This window comes from Aristolochia californica, unplaced genomic scaffold (genome assembly GCF_029961685.1).
Source record: "Aristolochia californica isolate CCGP_79_NKW_82.1479 unplaced genomic scaffold, dmAriCali1.0.hap1 SCAF_2, whole genome shotgun sequence".
Lineage (NCBI taxonomy): Eukaryota > Viridiplantae > Streptophyta > Magnoliopsida > Piperales > Aristolochiaceae > Aristolochia > Aristolochia californica.
Window position 1 is genome coordinate 38812906 of NW_027181881.1, and position 17746 is coordinate 38830651.

General features: G+C 35.5%; 2 protein-coding genes across 3 annotated transcripts; both read right to left on the reverse strand.

Moving 5' to 3' along the window:
* Positions 1-634: 634 nt before the first annotated feature.
* Positions 635-7290, reverse strand: LOC137956012 (replication protein A 70 kDa DNA-binding subunit A). The gene is made up of 2 exons (XM_068803290.1): positions 6293-7290; positions 635-2834 (listed from the first exon to the last, which is right to left on the reverse strand). The coding sequence occupies exons 1-2, from the start codon at positions 6550-6552 to the stop codon at positions 1202-1204; spliced, it is 1893 nt and encodes a 630-aa protein (XP_068659391.1). The 5' UTR covers positions 6553-7290; the 3' UTR covers positions 635-1201.
* A 5080-nt stretch (positions 7291-12370) lies between these two features.
* LOC137956350 (uncharacterized protein At2g37660, chloroplastic) lies at positions 12371-16019 on the reverse strand. 2 transcript variants are annotated; one of them, XM_068803815.1, is made up of 9 exons: positions 15806-16019; positions 15236-15322; positions 15100-15155; positions 14813-14908; positions 14639-14719; positions 14469-14531; positions 14215-14388; positions 13371-13466; positions 12371-13276 (listed from the first exon to the last, which is right to left on the reverse strand). In XM_068803815.1, the coding sequence occupies exons 1-9, from the start codon at positions 15981-15983 to the stop codon at positions 13199-13201; spliced, it is 909 nt and encodes a 302-aa protein (XP_068659916.1). In that variant the 5' UTR covers positions 15984-16019; the 3' UTR covers positions 12371-13198. The 2 variants fall into 2 exon arrangements, with proteins under 2 accessions (XP_068659916.1, XP_068659918.1); XM_068803817.1 differs by lacking the exons at positions 14469-14531; positions 14639-14719.
* Between the last annotated feature and the right edge of the window lie 1727 nt (positions 16020-17746).

Here is a 17746-nt window from a genome sequence, read left to right on the forward strand (position 1 = left end):
ATCCATCAAACTAAGAAAAATTGAGCCGAATCTACAGGCGAACGTGGTCATTGTTAGGATCTGATCGACTTGCGGAAAACTGCTCTTGAAATTTTTTCAGCAGTAAGACTACGCGATCTTTCCTGATTGGTCTAATCTGTTGATTCCGGTTTATAGGGAACACGACGACTTATGGGTCCAATTATTTCTTTAACTTTTCTTTTAGATCAAATTACGAAGCTTAAGATTGAGTGAGAAAATTCTGTAAAACTTTACATCTGAGGTGAAAGCAAAAGCTTCAATGGAAGCAGAGAAATGGCTGCTGCAGCAAGTTTCAATGATAACCTGCTTTTGATTTTCACAATCTGGTGCTGGACGAACATCTAAGCAAGAAAAGGAAGTGAATCAATATGCTTATTGTTTGTTGTATTTCCTCAACTCCATTTAAGACAAAGATGAAGACAACCAGTAGTTTGCAGAACTTCTAGCAGTACAAAGTCGACTTTCCAAGGAAAACTTGGAGCTGATCCGCTTAAACACTTGAAATCTGGACTAATGCAGAGCATATTCGATATGCTTCCTGAACACACTCGCAATGATTTTGTAACACGCAAAACCTAAATCTTAAGAGAATGGAACAATAATTTTCAGAGAAATTGTTCTGCTACAGACCTTTTATTCAGAGTTCTAAATGCCTTACAAATAATGAAATCGAAGCTGATAAATGTTTACATCTGAAAGACGTTATACAATCTATTTATTGGTCAAAGGTGCATCTCAGCTTTTGCAGTAACTTAATGAATGATGAATGATACTTACTGGGAAAATGGTGTCAGCATATAATCATCAGAGCCTCGTCCCAAATCTCAATTGGACCGATCTCCTTATGATTTTCTTTTTTGTTCCTATTCATCATTTGCAGTCACCATTGTACTTCCAAGTCTTTCTACACTACTTCCATGTCCTCTTCAGTCTCCACCATTTACCAGTTCATCAGTTGTGTTAATATAAGACCTCACTTACTAGTACATTATTAGGTCTTTGGTGCTCAGAGTTGAAACCACGGATAGTTGAAACCACAGAGTGTCCTTCAAGTTTCATCTTTCCTTGTATTACTACACATCTATCTGCCCTCTCAAGTTTCCTTGCTGTTAATAATAATCACACCAACTCAATCATTACACTTTAGCCTAATCTAACTTCAGGTGTAGCAATGTGCCTTTCAGAAGAAATTGAGAAGATACACACTTTCAGCTGAAAAATCCACTTTCTCTGTCTTAACAACAGTGATTTTCACTTTTTGCTCATCTCCATAAATCTCCTCTTTAATTTTCAGCTGTAACAAGTACTGCTTGAAGAGACTATTACGAATAATCTCCCCAAACATGGCATCATCTTTGTCTTCATGTTTTAAACCATACAACTCCTTGGCAGAGCAACCCAAGAGCTCTTCCCCTGCTTCCTGGAAAGCTGTAACCCAAGTCAGTCCGGTGTGGTCCTGCACTTGTGCTTGAAGAAGATACCGGTAATCACATTCCTCAAACTCCCTGTCACATCGTTCACATCTCCATCTGAGCTTTCCCAATCTTGACACCTTCCGACTACATTTTCTATCTCCAACCATCAATGGGCAAGCCGTGTAGCAGAAATTATCTGTCTTAATAAAAGCAATTGTTGCCTTTATGGTGACCCAGTCAGGCCTTTCTGATCTACCAAGGCCATCCATTTTTATCTGTGACACAGTTTTGCGCATCTCATTCCATGAGCCTTGTGGAATAATGTCCTTAGAGATGGACTGAGAAGCGATATCTTTTCCCCCTCCATCAAACCAAGCTCTAAGATTGTGAGCCTCAGGAAAATCTGGGTTAACGAAAAGCTGAGTGGAAGAAATAGTTCCAACTGATTTGCCACTGAAGTCATTTACCTTCCCAGCTTTTACAGCTAAAACTGGGAAAAATCCTGAATCCAGCATCTCTTGCAGCTCTCGGCCTTCCTTGTTGCAGAACTCGCCCCATAGACATAACTCCACAATCCGACTCGAGGCATCCTTCAGATTCAGGATTCTCCTCTGTGTTTCCATACCATTTTTTCTCAATATAGGCATTGAAGGATTAACTGATACCACAATACCAATAATATCCACGATAGAATTGTTCTCCACATTTTCAATCTCATTAATAGGTTTGAAAGAGAATTGTTGTCTAGGTATTGTGTTGTCTTCATCCGGAAAGAGCTCCATAGTTGAGCTAGCATCCAAAAGTATTTCCCACTCATTATTAAGATGGTTGAAGTTCTTCTTAGCAGGTTTCAAGCTTCCCTTTGATATTACATAGACTTTACCAACCTCAACAATACTGTAAAAACGGTCGACAACAGAATTGAAGCAAGTGACCCGAATTTCTCCTCCATCAGAATCAAGGAGATCAAAAGAGAACACCTTGCCATCTCCTTTGGCATTGTTGTAACGTCGAAGTTCAGCTTTTGCAGTAACTCTTGCCTTAATTGCCCAACGCCCCTGATAAGGATTCAAGGCTTCTATAGGTATAATTCGAGCTGGAGCCTCATTCTTTGCAATAGGGCCACGATTTTTGTAACTTGGAGGAGGCTGGTACGATGGTTGAACAGTGGGTCGGAAGCTTGTTGTCATGTTATTGGGACCTGATGTTACACTGCTATTGATTCTAACTGAAGGAGCAGGATCACATGTGCCACCAAAAGGTACTCCAATCTTTTGTTCTGACATGCTGTTAGATGAAATCCTTGACGGGGCAGACTCTAGTTGTGCAGCCCATTTTGGATTCCCAATAACCTCACAGTATTCAATAATAGTTTCCATATTGAGAACCACAATAATCCTGCAAATAAGAAGAGAAAAATAAAATATTCAACCACAATACTAAAACATTTTCTCCATGATGCAGTTACTTGAAAGACATCCACACAACATCAAAATAGAACATTACACTTCTCATGTTTACACTTTTTATTAACATTTACAATTCACACACACATAAATAAATAAATAACTGTGATAACACACAACGACCCTAGTACCCAAATACGCCACCATGACAATTCCACATGACCTTATATTAAGAAACTTATGTGCACATGACCAACCCCAATGCTCCACCCATGACAGTTCCACATGACCTACCCAACTTCTGCACGCGAATGTGGGAACACACACACCTATGACAACTCTACCTATGACAGTTACACATGACCTACCCAAATTCTACGCACACTGTTGAATTCAAGATTCCATGATATTAAGACCTTCAACTTAAGGTAATAGAGAAGAGAGGGAAGAAGGAGAAGAGAAGAAGAGAAGAGAAGAGAAGGAAGAAAGAAGAAGGGACGGCTGAGAGAAGAGAGGAAGGAAGAAGTCACGTTGAGGAAAGAAGAGTGGGGAAGAATTAGAGTTGTGGAATTTGTGTCCTAACCCTCCCCCTTATGCTGTATTTATAGATGCCAAATATTCAAAAATTATAATTATACCCTTCACCCTAGAAGAAGTGAACAAGGGACAAAGATCATAAGATAATTACATCACACCCAAACATACCTATATCTCCTAACACACACCAACACCCCAACCCATACTACTACCCAAACACTCTACTTATGATAGTTCCAAATGACCTGTCCAAATTCTGTACACATACACACACATGTTAGCTTCAATGAGGAGCCAAACTAGAGAAAGAAGAGGAGGAGGAGGGAATAGGTTTGTTTAAGTTTGCTGTCAAAATTCGACTCCTTTTATTGAAATCCTTGATGTGTGTTTATTCTCTCGAAATGTTTGAGTGTGCACAAATAATATCACAATTAATATACTAGCACATATAATCTACGTAAGCACAAGAGCAAACAAAATACAATGCACACATAAGATTTATAGTAGTTCACAATCCAATCTTGGATTGATAATCCATTCCCAAGGACTTTTTCACTTTGGAGTTAAAATCACAAAGTAGAACAAAATGATATCTACAGCAACAGGTCACAGAGGTCTAATTACATAATCAACCCAACACTTGGAAAACAACAACTAAGTACAAACATCTAGACCTTTAAAAGGGATTTTCAACAACGGTTTACGAGGCACACAGACCTAGACCCAACAATAGGATTTTTTGCACCACGTATCTACACAAGGACTTATGGCTTACAATAGCATTGCTTCACAACCTTTTCCCTCAGGAATAAAACAGCCAATTAAGCAATAGCTTCAATCCATTAAGGATTATAAACAGCCTCTCAACAACCACACAGGCAAATCTCAATCAAATTAAGATGAGGCAATCCTACCTTGCCAAGGATTGACCTAGATTGCAAGAGTTACTTGCTTATATTTCAACACATGCAAATGCCTCTACAATAGGCAAATTTTACAATTAAAGCACAATAAGATAAGGGAAACGATCCAAAATATTAATATGACAATACTTTCTAAATTGAGGACCGTAGTGTACCTAGACTATAACCACTCATTTACTCTAATGATTTGCATAAAAACTATGAGGAAAAAGCAGTGCATACTTTAGCCTGAGATAAACAGGTCTAGTAAAAAATATAGAAGAACACCACCACAATCCCCCCAACACCCCCTCTCTCTCTCTCTCTCTCTCTCTCTCTCTCTCTCTCTCTCTCTCTCTCTCTCTCTCTCTCTCTCTCTCTCTCTCTCTCTCTCGTGTCCTAACGCTCCCTTTAAGCTGTATTTATAGATGCCAAATATTCAAAAATTATAAGTATACCCTTCACCCTAGAAGAAGTGAATAAGGGACAAAGATCATAAGATATATCAATTGCACCCAAACTTACCTATATCTCCTAACACACACCAACTCCCCAACCCATACTACTACCCAAACACTCTACCTATGATAGTTCCAAATGACCTGCCCAAATTTTGTACACATACACACACATGTTAGCTCCAATGAGGAGCCAAACTAGAGAAGGAAGAGGAAGAGGAGGGAATAGGTTTGTTTAAGTTTGCTGTCAAAATTTGACTCCTTTTATTGAAATACTTGATGTGTGTTTATTCTCTCGAAATGTTTGAGTGTGCACAAATCGTATCACAATTAATATACTAGCACATATAATCTAAGTAAGCAAAATACAATGGACATATAAGATTTATAGTATTCACAATCCAATCTTGGATTGCTAATCCACTCCCAAGGACTTTTCACTTTGAAGTTAAAAATCACAAAGTAGAACCAAATGATATCTACAGCAGCAGGTCACAGAGGTCTAATTACATAACCAACCCGGCACTTGGAACTTATGGTCAACAACAACTAGGTACAAACACCTAGACCCTTAAAGGGATTTTCAACAATGGTTTACGAGGCACACAGACCTAGACCCAACAATGGGATTTTTTGCACCACGTATCTACACAAGGACTTGTGGCTTACAATAGAATTGCTTCACAACCTTTTCCCTCAGGAATAAAACAGCCAATTAAGCAATAGCTTCAATCCATTAAGGATTGTACAACAGCCTCCCAATAACCACACAGGCTACTCTCAATCAAATTAAGATGAGGCAATCCTACCTTGCCAAGGATTGACCTAGATTGCAACAGTTACTTGCTTATATTTCAACACATGCAAATACCTCTTCAATGAGCAAATTTTACAATTTAAGCACAACAAGATAAGGGAAACGATCCAAATAATTAACATGACAATACTTTCTAAATTGAGGACTGTAGTGTATCTAGACTATATAGACTCAATTCCTCTAATGATTTGCATAAAAACTATGAGGAAAAAGCAGTGCATACTTTAGCCTGAGATAAACAGGTCAAGTAAAAAATACAGAAGACTCTGTATTCTCCAGTTTCCTTTTTAAAAATAGAACTAACACATTGTAACTTGGTTTAAAACTATTACACCTGCGCACTAGGGTCACTCGATAAATTCAGTGATATTTTATTCTACGAATCTCCATCCTTTTATGGCACGTGAGAACTTGTTCTTGTAAAGTAGGAAGATGGAAAAAGTAACTAAAGTTTAAAAGATTATTTATAATTAAAATATAGAGAGAATCTGCCAAAGTGAGTTCCTATTTGCATAACTCAAAAACCCAAAGTTGAAACAACTGAACCTACTATACCGACTCATGTTTTTTATAACACCACTAGATCACTAGACAACTTTTTGCATATTGAAGTTAAAAACTGTCACATACACGCCATCAGACTTGTACCCAAAAAATCAAGATTGACAAAGAAATCCACTAATGGCTTCTACAGAACATAAAAAATATAGAAATAGTTTACTCGAACAAAACTTACTTGCGATTTTGGATAGTGCTGCAGATATAATCAATCAGTTGAACAACAGATCCATTTTGCACTTTCCTGCTCTTCACATGATCATTAAGCTGAGTGGCCAGCATTGCTTGCTCTGTGGAGACACCATCTGAGAGGATAATTTTATACCTATCCTGAGATGCCCGGATCAGCTTTATCTCCAAAACCTGGAGTAGAGGCTTCAAATTTACATCTCCTTTCAAAACAGCTGGGATCGCATTAGAAGTGAGGTTTACGGGCATTTTGAAGATAGAGAAAACCTCACGTGTAAAACTTCAAAAAGTCTATAATGATAAAGATGATGATAATTAATAATAATATTACAAATAAAAATAATAACAACCAATAATGATACAGAGGAAAATGATGGGAATGTAGAATTAGGAAACGGTGTTTCTGGTAGAAGAATAAGGTAAAGGCTTTAACAAAAAAGGAAATTCAGACACGAGCCAAGTTTGATCAAAACTAACAATAATAACAACCAACAACGAGTTTAGAGAGGGCAATAAAACGGAGGATGAATTAGGAAACTTTATTGCTTGTAGAAGAAAAAGAAAAAAGGCCTTAACAAGAGAACAAAATTCAGTCCCGAAAAAGACTGTTCAAAAACAATGATAACAACCGGCAACGATTTTAGAGATGGAATGCCGCCCGACTTGTTGCTGGTAGAAGGACAAGGTAAAGGTCTTAACAAAGAGAAGAAAATCAGTCAAAATTGAAAAGAAATAACCACGAGGAATGAGGCAATCAACCAAAGAATAAGGCGGCCTAATTTTTCTCTAAATATATGATCTTTAAGCTCCAAGCTTGAGTCCTTCAAATCGTAGAAACAAAGCAAAATCAGTTGTAATTGCAATTCGAAAAGAAAGAAGATCGATATGAGAGGTGGTGGCGTTAGGGTTGTAAAGATCAGAAAACCAGAGTTATTACTTATAGCAGAGAAATGCAATCTGGAATCAGGAAGGTCAAAAGACTGAAAATCTCAGTCTAAGAAATTGCAATATCAAATCAAGAGCTTTCGCACCAAGCGCAAGGAGATCTAAGAAAGCGCGGGGAAGCAGTAAGCGACTTATCTACGCCGAAGGCCCGCAGACGAAACTTCGGTCAAACTTTCAAAACACGGACAAAGGATGTCTTAATTTAAATGAAATATAATAATGATATATTCTTGTAAAAACATTGATTAATAAATACGTAAGATTAGTTGTTGCAACTGTAAAAAAATAATTATAATAATATTTTTTAACTCTAAATTAATAATTTGAATTAAACTTTTAAGTCTATAGTATTGATAGGGAAAAAGAAATATATACATAAATTTTAATTTATAATTTTTCATGAATTAAAATAAAAATAAAAAATAAAATCTTAAAAATTTAAGAGTGCATACCATGTATCGATATTTTTAATTTTTTATAATAAAGAAAACAAGTAAAATCCAATTACAATTAAATTACCCTTATCTCAGTTACACCCAAAGTTAAATACTAAAACATATATCCTAGAACAATTGAACAAATATAAACACATTTAACTGCGACTCTTCTATAAGACCTCTTTCCATGAGACGTTTTTTAGACTCCACCATATTAATTCTGGCTCTGTAAGATTTCTTACTATTTTCATACTTGCTCTGGAATAATATTCTTGTCCAAAATAATAATAATTTTAGTATTTTCAAATAAATTAGCTACAAAATTCATTTTAAAACTTTTTCATATGATAAAATAAACTTTCTAGATTTAATTTCAAGATCTTTACAATTTCATTAGATCGACTTTGGTTGTCCACAACATCGATTTTAAAGATGTATCAAAAACCTAATATATCTTGAAAAACATTGCTCGTGTTTTCTTGAAATAAATATATAAATAATCACAATATAAAATAATTTTCTATTAAGAGATATTTATATTATTGTATTTAATATTGGTATACCTATACATTCTTATGAAAATTAGTTGTTGTGCATCCAAAAAGAAATTTTGTTACTTCATCTTCTCTCACGTGTAGGCCCTCTTTTGCGGCTCTACAAGTAGATAATTTGAGTGGAGGTCCACATATGAGTATCTACTTTAATATCATGCAAAGTTAGGTCCAAGGTCAATCCCATAATAACTAGCCAACTTAAAAAACCTTTTTCCCAAATAATAAACTTAAAATATTTATAATCACTAATCCATATAGAATTATTCCTTAACAAAGTATAGGAGTATTTGTTGTTACAAGTAACAATTCAATGTTTACAATGACTGGTATCATTCAAACTCTACACTCTGTGTTTCATATTTTGACATTGTTTTTAAATCTCATTCAACTATTCATGGAAGGAAATTTTAGAGATTACTGAACTCGTTGTTTGGAAAACAAGATTCAAATCTTAGCTGATTGATTAATTTTATTTTTTGGGTAGTCAATCAATCATCTAGAAATTTTATACATCTTTAAGCACATGGAATCTAATAATCCTGAAAAGAAACTAGTTTCTTTTAAATTTTTTAATCTCATGGACATGTTTTTTTTCTCCAAATTAGAAAAAATTGGTAACCATCTTCTAGGCTTGGAGAACCTTTAGAATTGGTATTTTCTTTCTGTACTAGTAATGAAAATAATTGTTGTTGAAGAGAATATATGGAAGACTCTTATAGGATAGTCTCACAGTAAGAAGTCTCACATAACCAAAATTTATATGGTAGAGTTTTACTAAAGCCTCATTGAAAGAGATCTCACATAAGAGTCTTAGTTTAAAGGTGTTTTAGTTATGCTAGTCTTCTTTTTATATTAAATTAATTAATTATGCTACGACTTATCTAAGTGTTAGAGTTTGGGTATAATTGGGACAATGGTAGTTTAATTGGAATTAGACTCTACTACTTTCTTTTATTATAAATATGGGTTCATATACTCAGATTACATCAAGTCAATAAAGTTTTTCTCTTTTCCATAAATTCAACATGGTATCAGAGCACGTACTATGAGTTGACTTGGTCAACCCACAGAGATAATGTGATCCTTTTTGGATCTATTATCTCTAGCAATTTAGGCTCGTATCTATCTTTTTTTTCCTCTTTTTAGTCCCTATACGCGTTGTTTGCTTTATGTTTTCACCTCTATACTAAGTTTTTCATATTACATATTATATATTGACGGAAACATATTTGAGTCTACTTTCTAATGCAAAACGAATTTTGGCAATCGGAGTTTTCTACAAAGAGAAATTGATATTTGAAACAACAAAGGTCAGATTGCAAGATAGTTTCGAGCAACAGTAGAAAGTTTCAACTTTCGAGCCAGCTTATGTCATCAAGAACAAGACTTTATAGGGAGAATTATATATTCAAAGAAAAATCTGTAAGTTTATTTTTTTACTTATTCAACCAATTCTCAATCTAAGTTTTCTAGATGGAGATATCGATCTTGGAAGAGTTAATGGTTGATGGCGAAATAAGAAAGAGTACTTAGTTCGGCTAAATTATAAATTCCGAAATCTATCAGATTCTTTTTCTCAAAAGAAGTATATTTTATGAACAAAAATTATACTTAGATGAAAGGTATTGAAGTCTAGTTTCAGAAGGAGAAAATTTCATGTCAATCTGATCTATATTTAAGGAGATATTTGCATTAGAGTCAGCACGATACAAAATCAAAAGAATCAAGAGATCATAAAAGATTCAAGAATGAATATTTTTATGTCAAATTTGATATCAAATTAAAAATATTTGAGTCTAGTTTCTTGATCAACAAACCATTTGTGATTCTGAGATATATTTTTTTAGATATTGATATCAGAAGTATTAAAGCTTACTTATTCAAGGATGGACTCATAACAGATTATTTTATGTGTCCTTATTAAGGACTTTTATTATTTGGTACGTGTTATTTGGGCATTGACCCATATCTGTTGTTGCTATTGTGTCTCTTTGACTAAAACATTATTATGAAAGGAATCCTCGGCTACTGATTGTTGTCAGCATTGGTTATCCTAATAAAGATTTGAATAAAGAACATGGTAGCATCAACATCTTCCTCATTACCCATTACCCATTAGTAGTGGTGACATCGAATCGAGCCGAGCCCGAACCTACCTATATTCAAACGGGGTTTGATTTAAATATTTCGAACTCGAGCTCAAGTTGAGCTTAGCCTCGAGCTTAAAATTATAATCGAGCTTGAGCCCAATAATTTTAACCGAGTTTGAGCTCAAAACTACATTTAAAACTTTGCATATAATACATGTCAAATAAACTGTATATAAAATTATGCATACATTTTACATAAAACTAGGCATGACTTGAACCTAAAATTAGGCATAACCTCTATACATTAACCCTGCATAAAATTGTCTATGCACCTGAATGATAGGAGAGTTTTCTCTTTCCAATCAATATAATTGTCTCTATTCAGAGGAATAATATAGGAGGAATCAAAATTTAGAACAAATAAAGTCTAAACAACTACAAAATAAACAAAAAGCTTACTAAAACATGCAATGAAGCCAAATATTGAATATTTAAACAAATAAATCAATATGTCATTATAATTTTTCATGTGGATTTAGATTATAAAACATAAATGATTTGTATCGTTATATGATGGGATAAAATTTTGTTTTTCAATAAATTTTCTAGGCCTATGGGCAATTTGGATTTTTTTTTTAGTATTTCTATCTCATAATTTTTTATGTAATTAACTTTTTGTGACTAAGTTTAATATCACTAGATATTTTCATAAATAAGAATGTTGTAGCTATTACTCAATTATTCAAATGTAAACAAAAATATAACATCAATATAATTGACTAAAATTGATGCCAATTATTAATTCCTTATATTTAGGTCAACCAACAATATGTATAGAAAATTAAGTATGCATAAAAGCCTAAACAAATTTTTACAATAAATATGCATTTATAAATTCATATTTGTATGTAAAATTATTTTATTCATACGAAGTAAATGAGAAATGGCATAAAAAACAAACATACTGATTTTCTAGTTATTCAAATATATATTAAATGTATCCAAAGATATTACTCAAGGTGACATGGATTAAATGTCATTTTCTTAAATTTTAAGTTGAGGTTGTGGGTTCAAATCCCGCACTCAACAATAAAAATTTTGTTTTATTTTTTTCTTAGGATTTTCGAGTCAATCGGGTGAGCCCGAATCATCTCAGTTCGAACCCTGGAGGTCGTCTTCAACCTCTAGCCATGTGCTGACCTCCGTCACCACCTCGACGTCGGCTACCATCTTAATCGATGTTGGGACACCCAGCAAACAGAAATTTCCTCCAATAATTTTAAACCCGTAGAGCCAAGAACACACGAGCAGAGCTCCCTCGTTACACCCACTGGTCATCATCAGCTACGAAGACCTGAACCGAGGACGGCATCTCCACTGCGCCGGTGTCTCAAACGGACTGATGTGCTTCTAAAATCTTGACAAATCCTTTACCATCGCCAACCCAACCCTTCGCAAATCTCTCTGTCTCCCCCAGTTCACCGTCCATCGTATAACCCAGCTTCTGCTACATCCCCTCCACCGAGGAATACAAAGACGCCAAAGAACGAAGATGCCGAAGAGGGAAAACGCCTCTCCAATCCCTAATTCGATACTCCCCGAAATCAAAGCCCGAAGATAGAACAAAGCCGAAGAGAGGAAAGGAAGACAAAAAGCTGAAAATATTAGGGCTAAGCCCAAAATTGCTCGTTAAGTAACAAGCCGGCTTGCGAGCCGCCGAACCGAACAACGGTTCGTTCGAGCTCGGCTCGTTTAACGAGCCTGAACCTCAACTCGAACTCGGTTTTGAGCTCAGAATTTTTCGAGCCAAACTCGAGTTGTTCACGAATTGGCTCGGTTCAATGCCACCCCTACCCATTACCCATTGGTTATTTGGCAGCCTTTCTCTTACCGTCTTTTATTTGACTCTCACTTACCCCTATTGGAACATTGTTTTGGTTTCTCCCTTTTATTTATATGGGTGTTTTAAGTCCATTTAGACTTTTTATTGGTACCCACTTTAGTGATTATTATCACTATATTTGTTTGAAATCCTTTGAGTTTGGTTTCGACTTATGTTTTATCACCCATTTCTACCTTTGAGAGTCGGGTGCCCGGCGTTGGGACACCATGATGGAGGAGCTTATTACTACATCTATGTTATTTGGTTCAAGCTGGGATCACTGTCATTACCTCCCAATTTGAGGGGGAGTGTTAAAGAGAAGATATGGAAGGCTCTTACAGGACTCTCATAGTAAGAAGTCTCACAAAGCTAGAATTAATATGGTGAAATTTTACAGGAGTCTCACAAAAGAATCTCAGTTTAAAGGTGTTTTAGTTATGTTAGTCCTTTATTTATGTTGAGTTATTTAATTATACCATGATTAATCTTTAAACGTTAGAGTTTAAGTGTAATTGGGACAAAGGTAGTTTAATTGTAATTGGACTCTACTACTTTCCTCTATTATAAATGAGGGTTCATGTACTCAGATTACATCAAGTCAATGAAGTTTTTCTCTTTTCCATAAATTCAACAATTGTAATGACAATGTTTTGGTTGCTCCAAGAATTTTACTTAATAATTAATAAAGAGCTGCTGGCAAAGACCTACTAACTTTTCTTCTTCTTTTTTTTTTTTTTTTTTTTTTTGCTGTTGTGTGTGGGTGCTCACTACATACAAAAAGGCAAACTGGGAAAGGTTTGCAAGGGAACCAACATAACCAACACAAGGCTACAAGAAGATGACATCAGAGAATCAAAGACAATTCTTCATTGATAAAGTTTGAATGATCTTCTAAATTACAAGGTTTACAACGCCCAATATTTGAGAGCAGTGAAGAGATTTGGAAGCAAGAGAATTAATCATAACCCACTCACAGTTAGTATTTACTCAAGCTGGCCCCATCTTCTCCATCAGTGATGCAAAACACTCTTTCCAATCTAAGACCTTCTCTTCACCATTCGCCACCTATAAAGTAATATATGTTTATAGCAAACTTGTGAACCACAAAATCTCCTATGATGAACCAAAGATTTTACATAGATTCAATGATTTTGCAAACCTCAAAAATCAATCCAGTTTGTGGAGCAGAATCAAGTGCCTCCACGCAAATGAAAGCAGCATCCTCCTTACTTAGATTTCCTTTTGTTGCAACACCCTAACAAAACTCTGGTTTTTAGAATACTGAATATCAAATAGAAACTAATTCATTTCCTTAAAAAGAGTTCTGTATGCCATGTGGTGATCCCAATAAAATTAAAAATTAACAGTTACCACAGTGAAAGGTCACCTATATCATATCCTTTCGTGAACCAATTATTGTCAAAAGTCGAACATGACACTGATCCTACAGCACCTCAATTCTTTGTCTAACATAACTTGTCAGGGCCAATACAGAGAAACCAGTGAAATTGAATCATAAGGTAGTGTCGCTCCAGCTAAACCACAATATCCTCCGGTGCCCCACCACGATTTAATGCTGAGCACTGATGGACCAGAGCCAACAACTGTCGCATCTTCTCTTCTCCTCTTTTCTGTGGCAACTCTCTCTCTTCTTTATTTCAATTTCTCTCTTCAACTCTTCTAATCTAAATTCAATATAGTTCAATAACTACAAGAACAACAAGCAAAGAGTGGACTTAAGGAAGACCATTCAGTTTATACTCTTGAAAGGCCCTAAGTTGATTCATCCTCAAATTAGAATCTGGAGTAGAAACTAAACTACCTATAACATCAAGAGGCCCTACAAATGCCTCTTGCAGTAGGCATCACGTTTTTTTGTCACTAATCAGAGTAAAGATATTATATCTAATGAATTAACCACACTCATCCTTTGAGTTTCATTGTTCATACAAACTTCTATGCACTAAAAAACAGTATGAATTAAAAAGAAAATGAAACTTAACCTCTTTAAAGCTGAAACCTTGCTGGCCACCTGGGGTATTTTGCAACAATCCAGCTCGAATTATTGTGTATGGAATTCCAGAGGCTAATACAGCAGCTTCATCTTTCTCTGCCAACTTGAATACCTTGCTATTCATTAAAGCCTGGATTCCACCGCTTCCTCTATAAACAGCCAACTGCAATCTTATTAATCTTTACATTGCATCTTTTTCCCTTCACAAGAGCTTCTCAGAAATTTCATAGAATGAGTGAAAACCTGAGACAAGAGGACAATGTGCTGGACACCTCTCATGCTGCCAATTTCAGAAAAGAAACCTTCCTGGAAGGGAAAAGACGTAGGGAGACTACTAAAGGTTGTCATAAAAACATGAGTGAAACACAATTCTCTGATTCATGAAATATACTTTTTTTTGGGAATTTACATACATTTGAAGGGCAAACAATTGCACGAACTCCTCTCAAAGCCTTTTTAACAAATGAGTTGTCTCTGGTGTCTCCAGTGATCAACTTTGTATCAAATTAAAAATACCATGTAAGATAGTAGTGAAAATCATTTTTTTCTGGACACAAACACAAATGGGAGAAAGAAAAGAAAAAGACCTCAACATAAGTTCCAAATGATTCAACAGCAGCTCTTTTATTCTTCACAAGAGCCTTCACTCGTGCACGTTTGACAATTAGGGATACAATTACCATCTGTGAAATGTCAAATGAGTGCTAATGACATGGTACAAATTCCAGATCCGGTGAAATGAATGAAACTATTGTACTCACTGTACCAACAAATTCCCACATACAAAAACTAAAGCTCTGTTTTGCGAGTTTGTGTCCAGTGTTCAGTGTTAAAACTTGAGTAATATGAGGAGTTTAAAACAGGTCTGCATTACCTCACCAATCTCACTATCTCCATTTGTGACCAATATTGCATCTTTCATTTCCTCTTCTGCACTTCAAACAAATTCATCCTAGTTTTTTAACAGCTCAAATTCAATCAGGACCATTTCCAGTAGGCGGAATTATTACCTTGGGATTCATCTTCCTCTTCCGCAAGACCTCCATCTTTTGGAAGTAAATCAGGTGCTCCATACCACTTCCTTAACTTGGGTCCACCTAAAAAATGAATCTAACAAATCATTCTGACACTCCCTATCGGATTCTAACTGCGTATTGAAGTTTAGACAGGTTTGACAGGGAAAGTATTACCAGTTCCGGTCTAAAATCAATCTAAGATAGACAAAGCTAAGGAAGGTAAAGAGGAAAAATCAATGAGAAAACCCTTTTCAGATGTAAGAGATTAGGATTGTTTATTTGGTAAGAACAACACAAAAGGTTGCAACCGAATCAAAAGCCCTATATGCTTTACATTTACCACTTCAAATGAGGGATCCAAAGTGGTGTCCCGATCTCTATATAAACCGTGAATGGTTCAATACCAGTCTCAAGACTAATTGAATTATTCGACCAAACAAAAAAACAAATGTTTGCACGTTCTAGTACTCAACAACAAACGAAACCTCTTGCAAATCAATTTATAAGCTAGGAACCTAAAAAATCTGCAAGCTTAAATTTGGCCAGAAAAATGTAAAGAGATACCTTCAATATAATCAAGTATCTGATCTGTAAAGCTGGTTTTCCTCTTAGAAGAACAACAGATGGGAGATGCATTTCCGCGTCTAGCGGAGACATTATTGATTTGCCATGGATTCTGAAGAGTAAAGGCAGAGGGGAAACGAATGGAAATGGCAATGGAGAGACTGCCGTGCGAAGCCATGAGAAACTAGGCGAACCAGCCTTGAAACGGGGCGGCTGCTTTTAGCCGTTGGAAGACGGGCAAGCAGGGTGAACTGGATAAACAACGCGTTCCACCCAAATGCGTACGTGCAGAGGCGCTACTGGATAAAATTTATGTCGGATTCGGTGGGTTTGGAAGTTCATCGACGTGGAACAACAAGTTTACTAAAATATGTAATGAAATTAAATATTAAATATTTACTTATATAAATAAATTAAACAGATAAATTAATATATCATTATAATATTTCTTATGGGCTTAGATTATAACACATAAACGTTTTATGTTATTTTATTATGGGATAAAAAAATTATCTTTAAAGGAATTTTTTAGGCCTATCGGCAACTAGAATTTTTTTTAAAATATTACTATCACATCCTAATTAATCATTTAAATATAAAATTTATCCTGGGGTTAAATTATTATATTTTTATGATTAATCATAATTTTTTGGCATATCATAATTAAGAACATTGTGGCTATTACTTAATTATTTAAATATAAAAAAATATGACACCAAAAAAATATGACAACCAACACTCCCAGCCTAAGGAGTGCCTGGGACTGCTCCACTGAGAGCATACGGAACCCGAGCACGGTTAGGGGTAGGGGTGGCTACGAACCGAGCCAGCTCGCAAGCGGCTCGAGTTCGGCTCGGTATTGTTTCGGTTCAATTCGTTATCTATCAAACTCGAGCACCGAAATCGGCTCGTTTACCTTAACGAGCCGAACTCGACCGAAGCCAAGTTTGGTTCATCGGCTCGCGAGGCGGCTCGAGGTGAATCAGATCGGTATCGGGATCGGGAGCGGGGGAGCAGGATCGAGAGCGAGGGGGGGAAAATTTTTTCCACCCCTCGTCACTGTCGAGCCCGTCCCATCGGCTGTTGTCGCCGCCTCTACCATCGTCCTAGCTTTTCGTCGGGCGCCTCTGTGGCAATCCATTCAATTTCTTCCTCTCCGTGTCGTCTACTCTGTTTTCGTCGTCGCCATCATCCCCGACGACAGGTCCACCCTAGCGCCGTAACCTCTTTCCCTCCGCAGCAGAAAACCAGAACCTAAGTTCAAGGGAGAACTAATCTCCCCCCTCCCTTGCGCGAAGATGATTCCGCACCTGCGAGATCATAAAGAAAAAAAAATCCTTAAATTCTCTTCCTCATAACGCTCGAAAAAATTAAAAATAAATTTTATAGAAATAAGTTTCTATGAACTATTAGTGTCTCATGTTTTTTTAAACAATTTTCTAATTGATTTTTTTATTAAAAATCATATAATTTTCTAAATAAGATTTTCGTACCAAGATGGGGTAGAAAACTGTATAGAAAATTTTTGAATAAATATTTAACAGTTGATGCTGTAATACTTTTAGCATGAAGCAATTTTTATTGCAATTTTGTGTTTGATATTTTATTTAATTAAAAATTTATCGATAAGTATAATAATATATTAGATTTATTATTGTTTTTATTTATTTCCCTAGAAGAGGCAATAAAAGGTCCATTTAACTTTCCTAAGAAAATTTTAAAATATTTCTTGTAATTTTCTAATAAGTCACTAATAGTAATAAGATTTTATTTAAAGGTTTTTTTGGGAATATGTATCATAAGAAAAATATTTTTAGTTTTTCCTATAATATAAATTTTCATCTAGGGCAGTAAGGAGGCCATAATTTAGATTCAAAAATTACAAAACAAGCTAGATAACAATTGAAGTAAAAAAGATTAATATTGGTGCATTTTTAATCC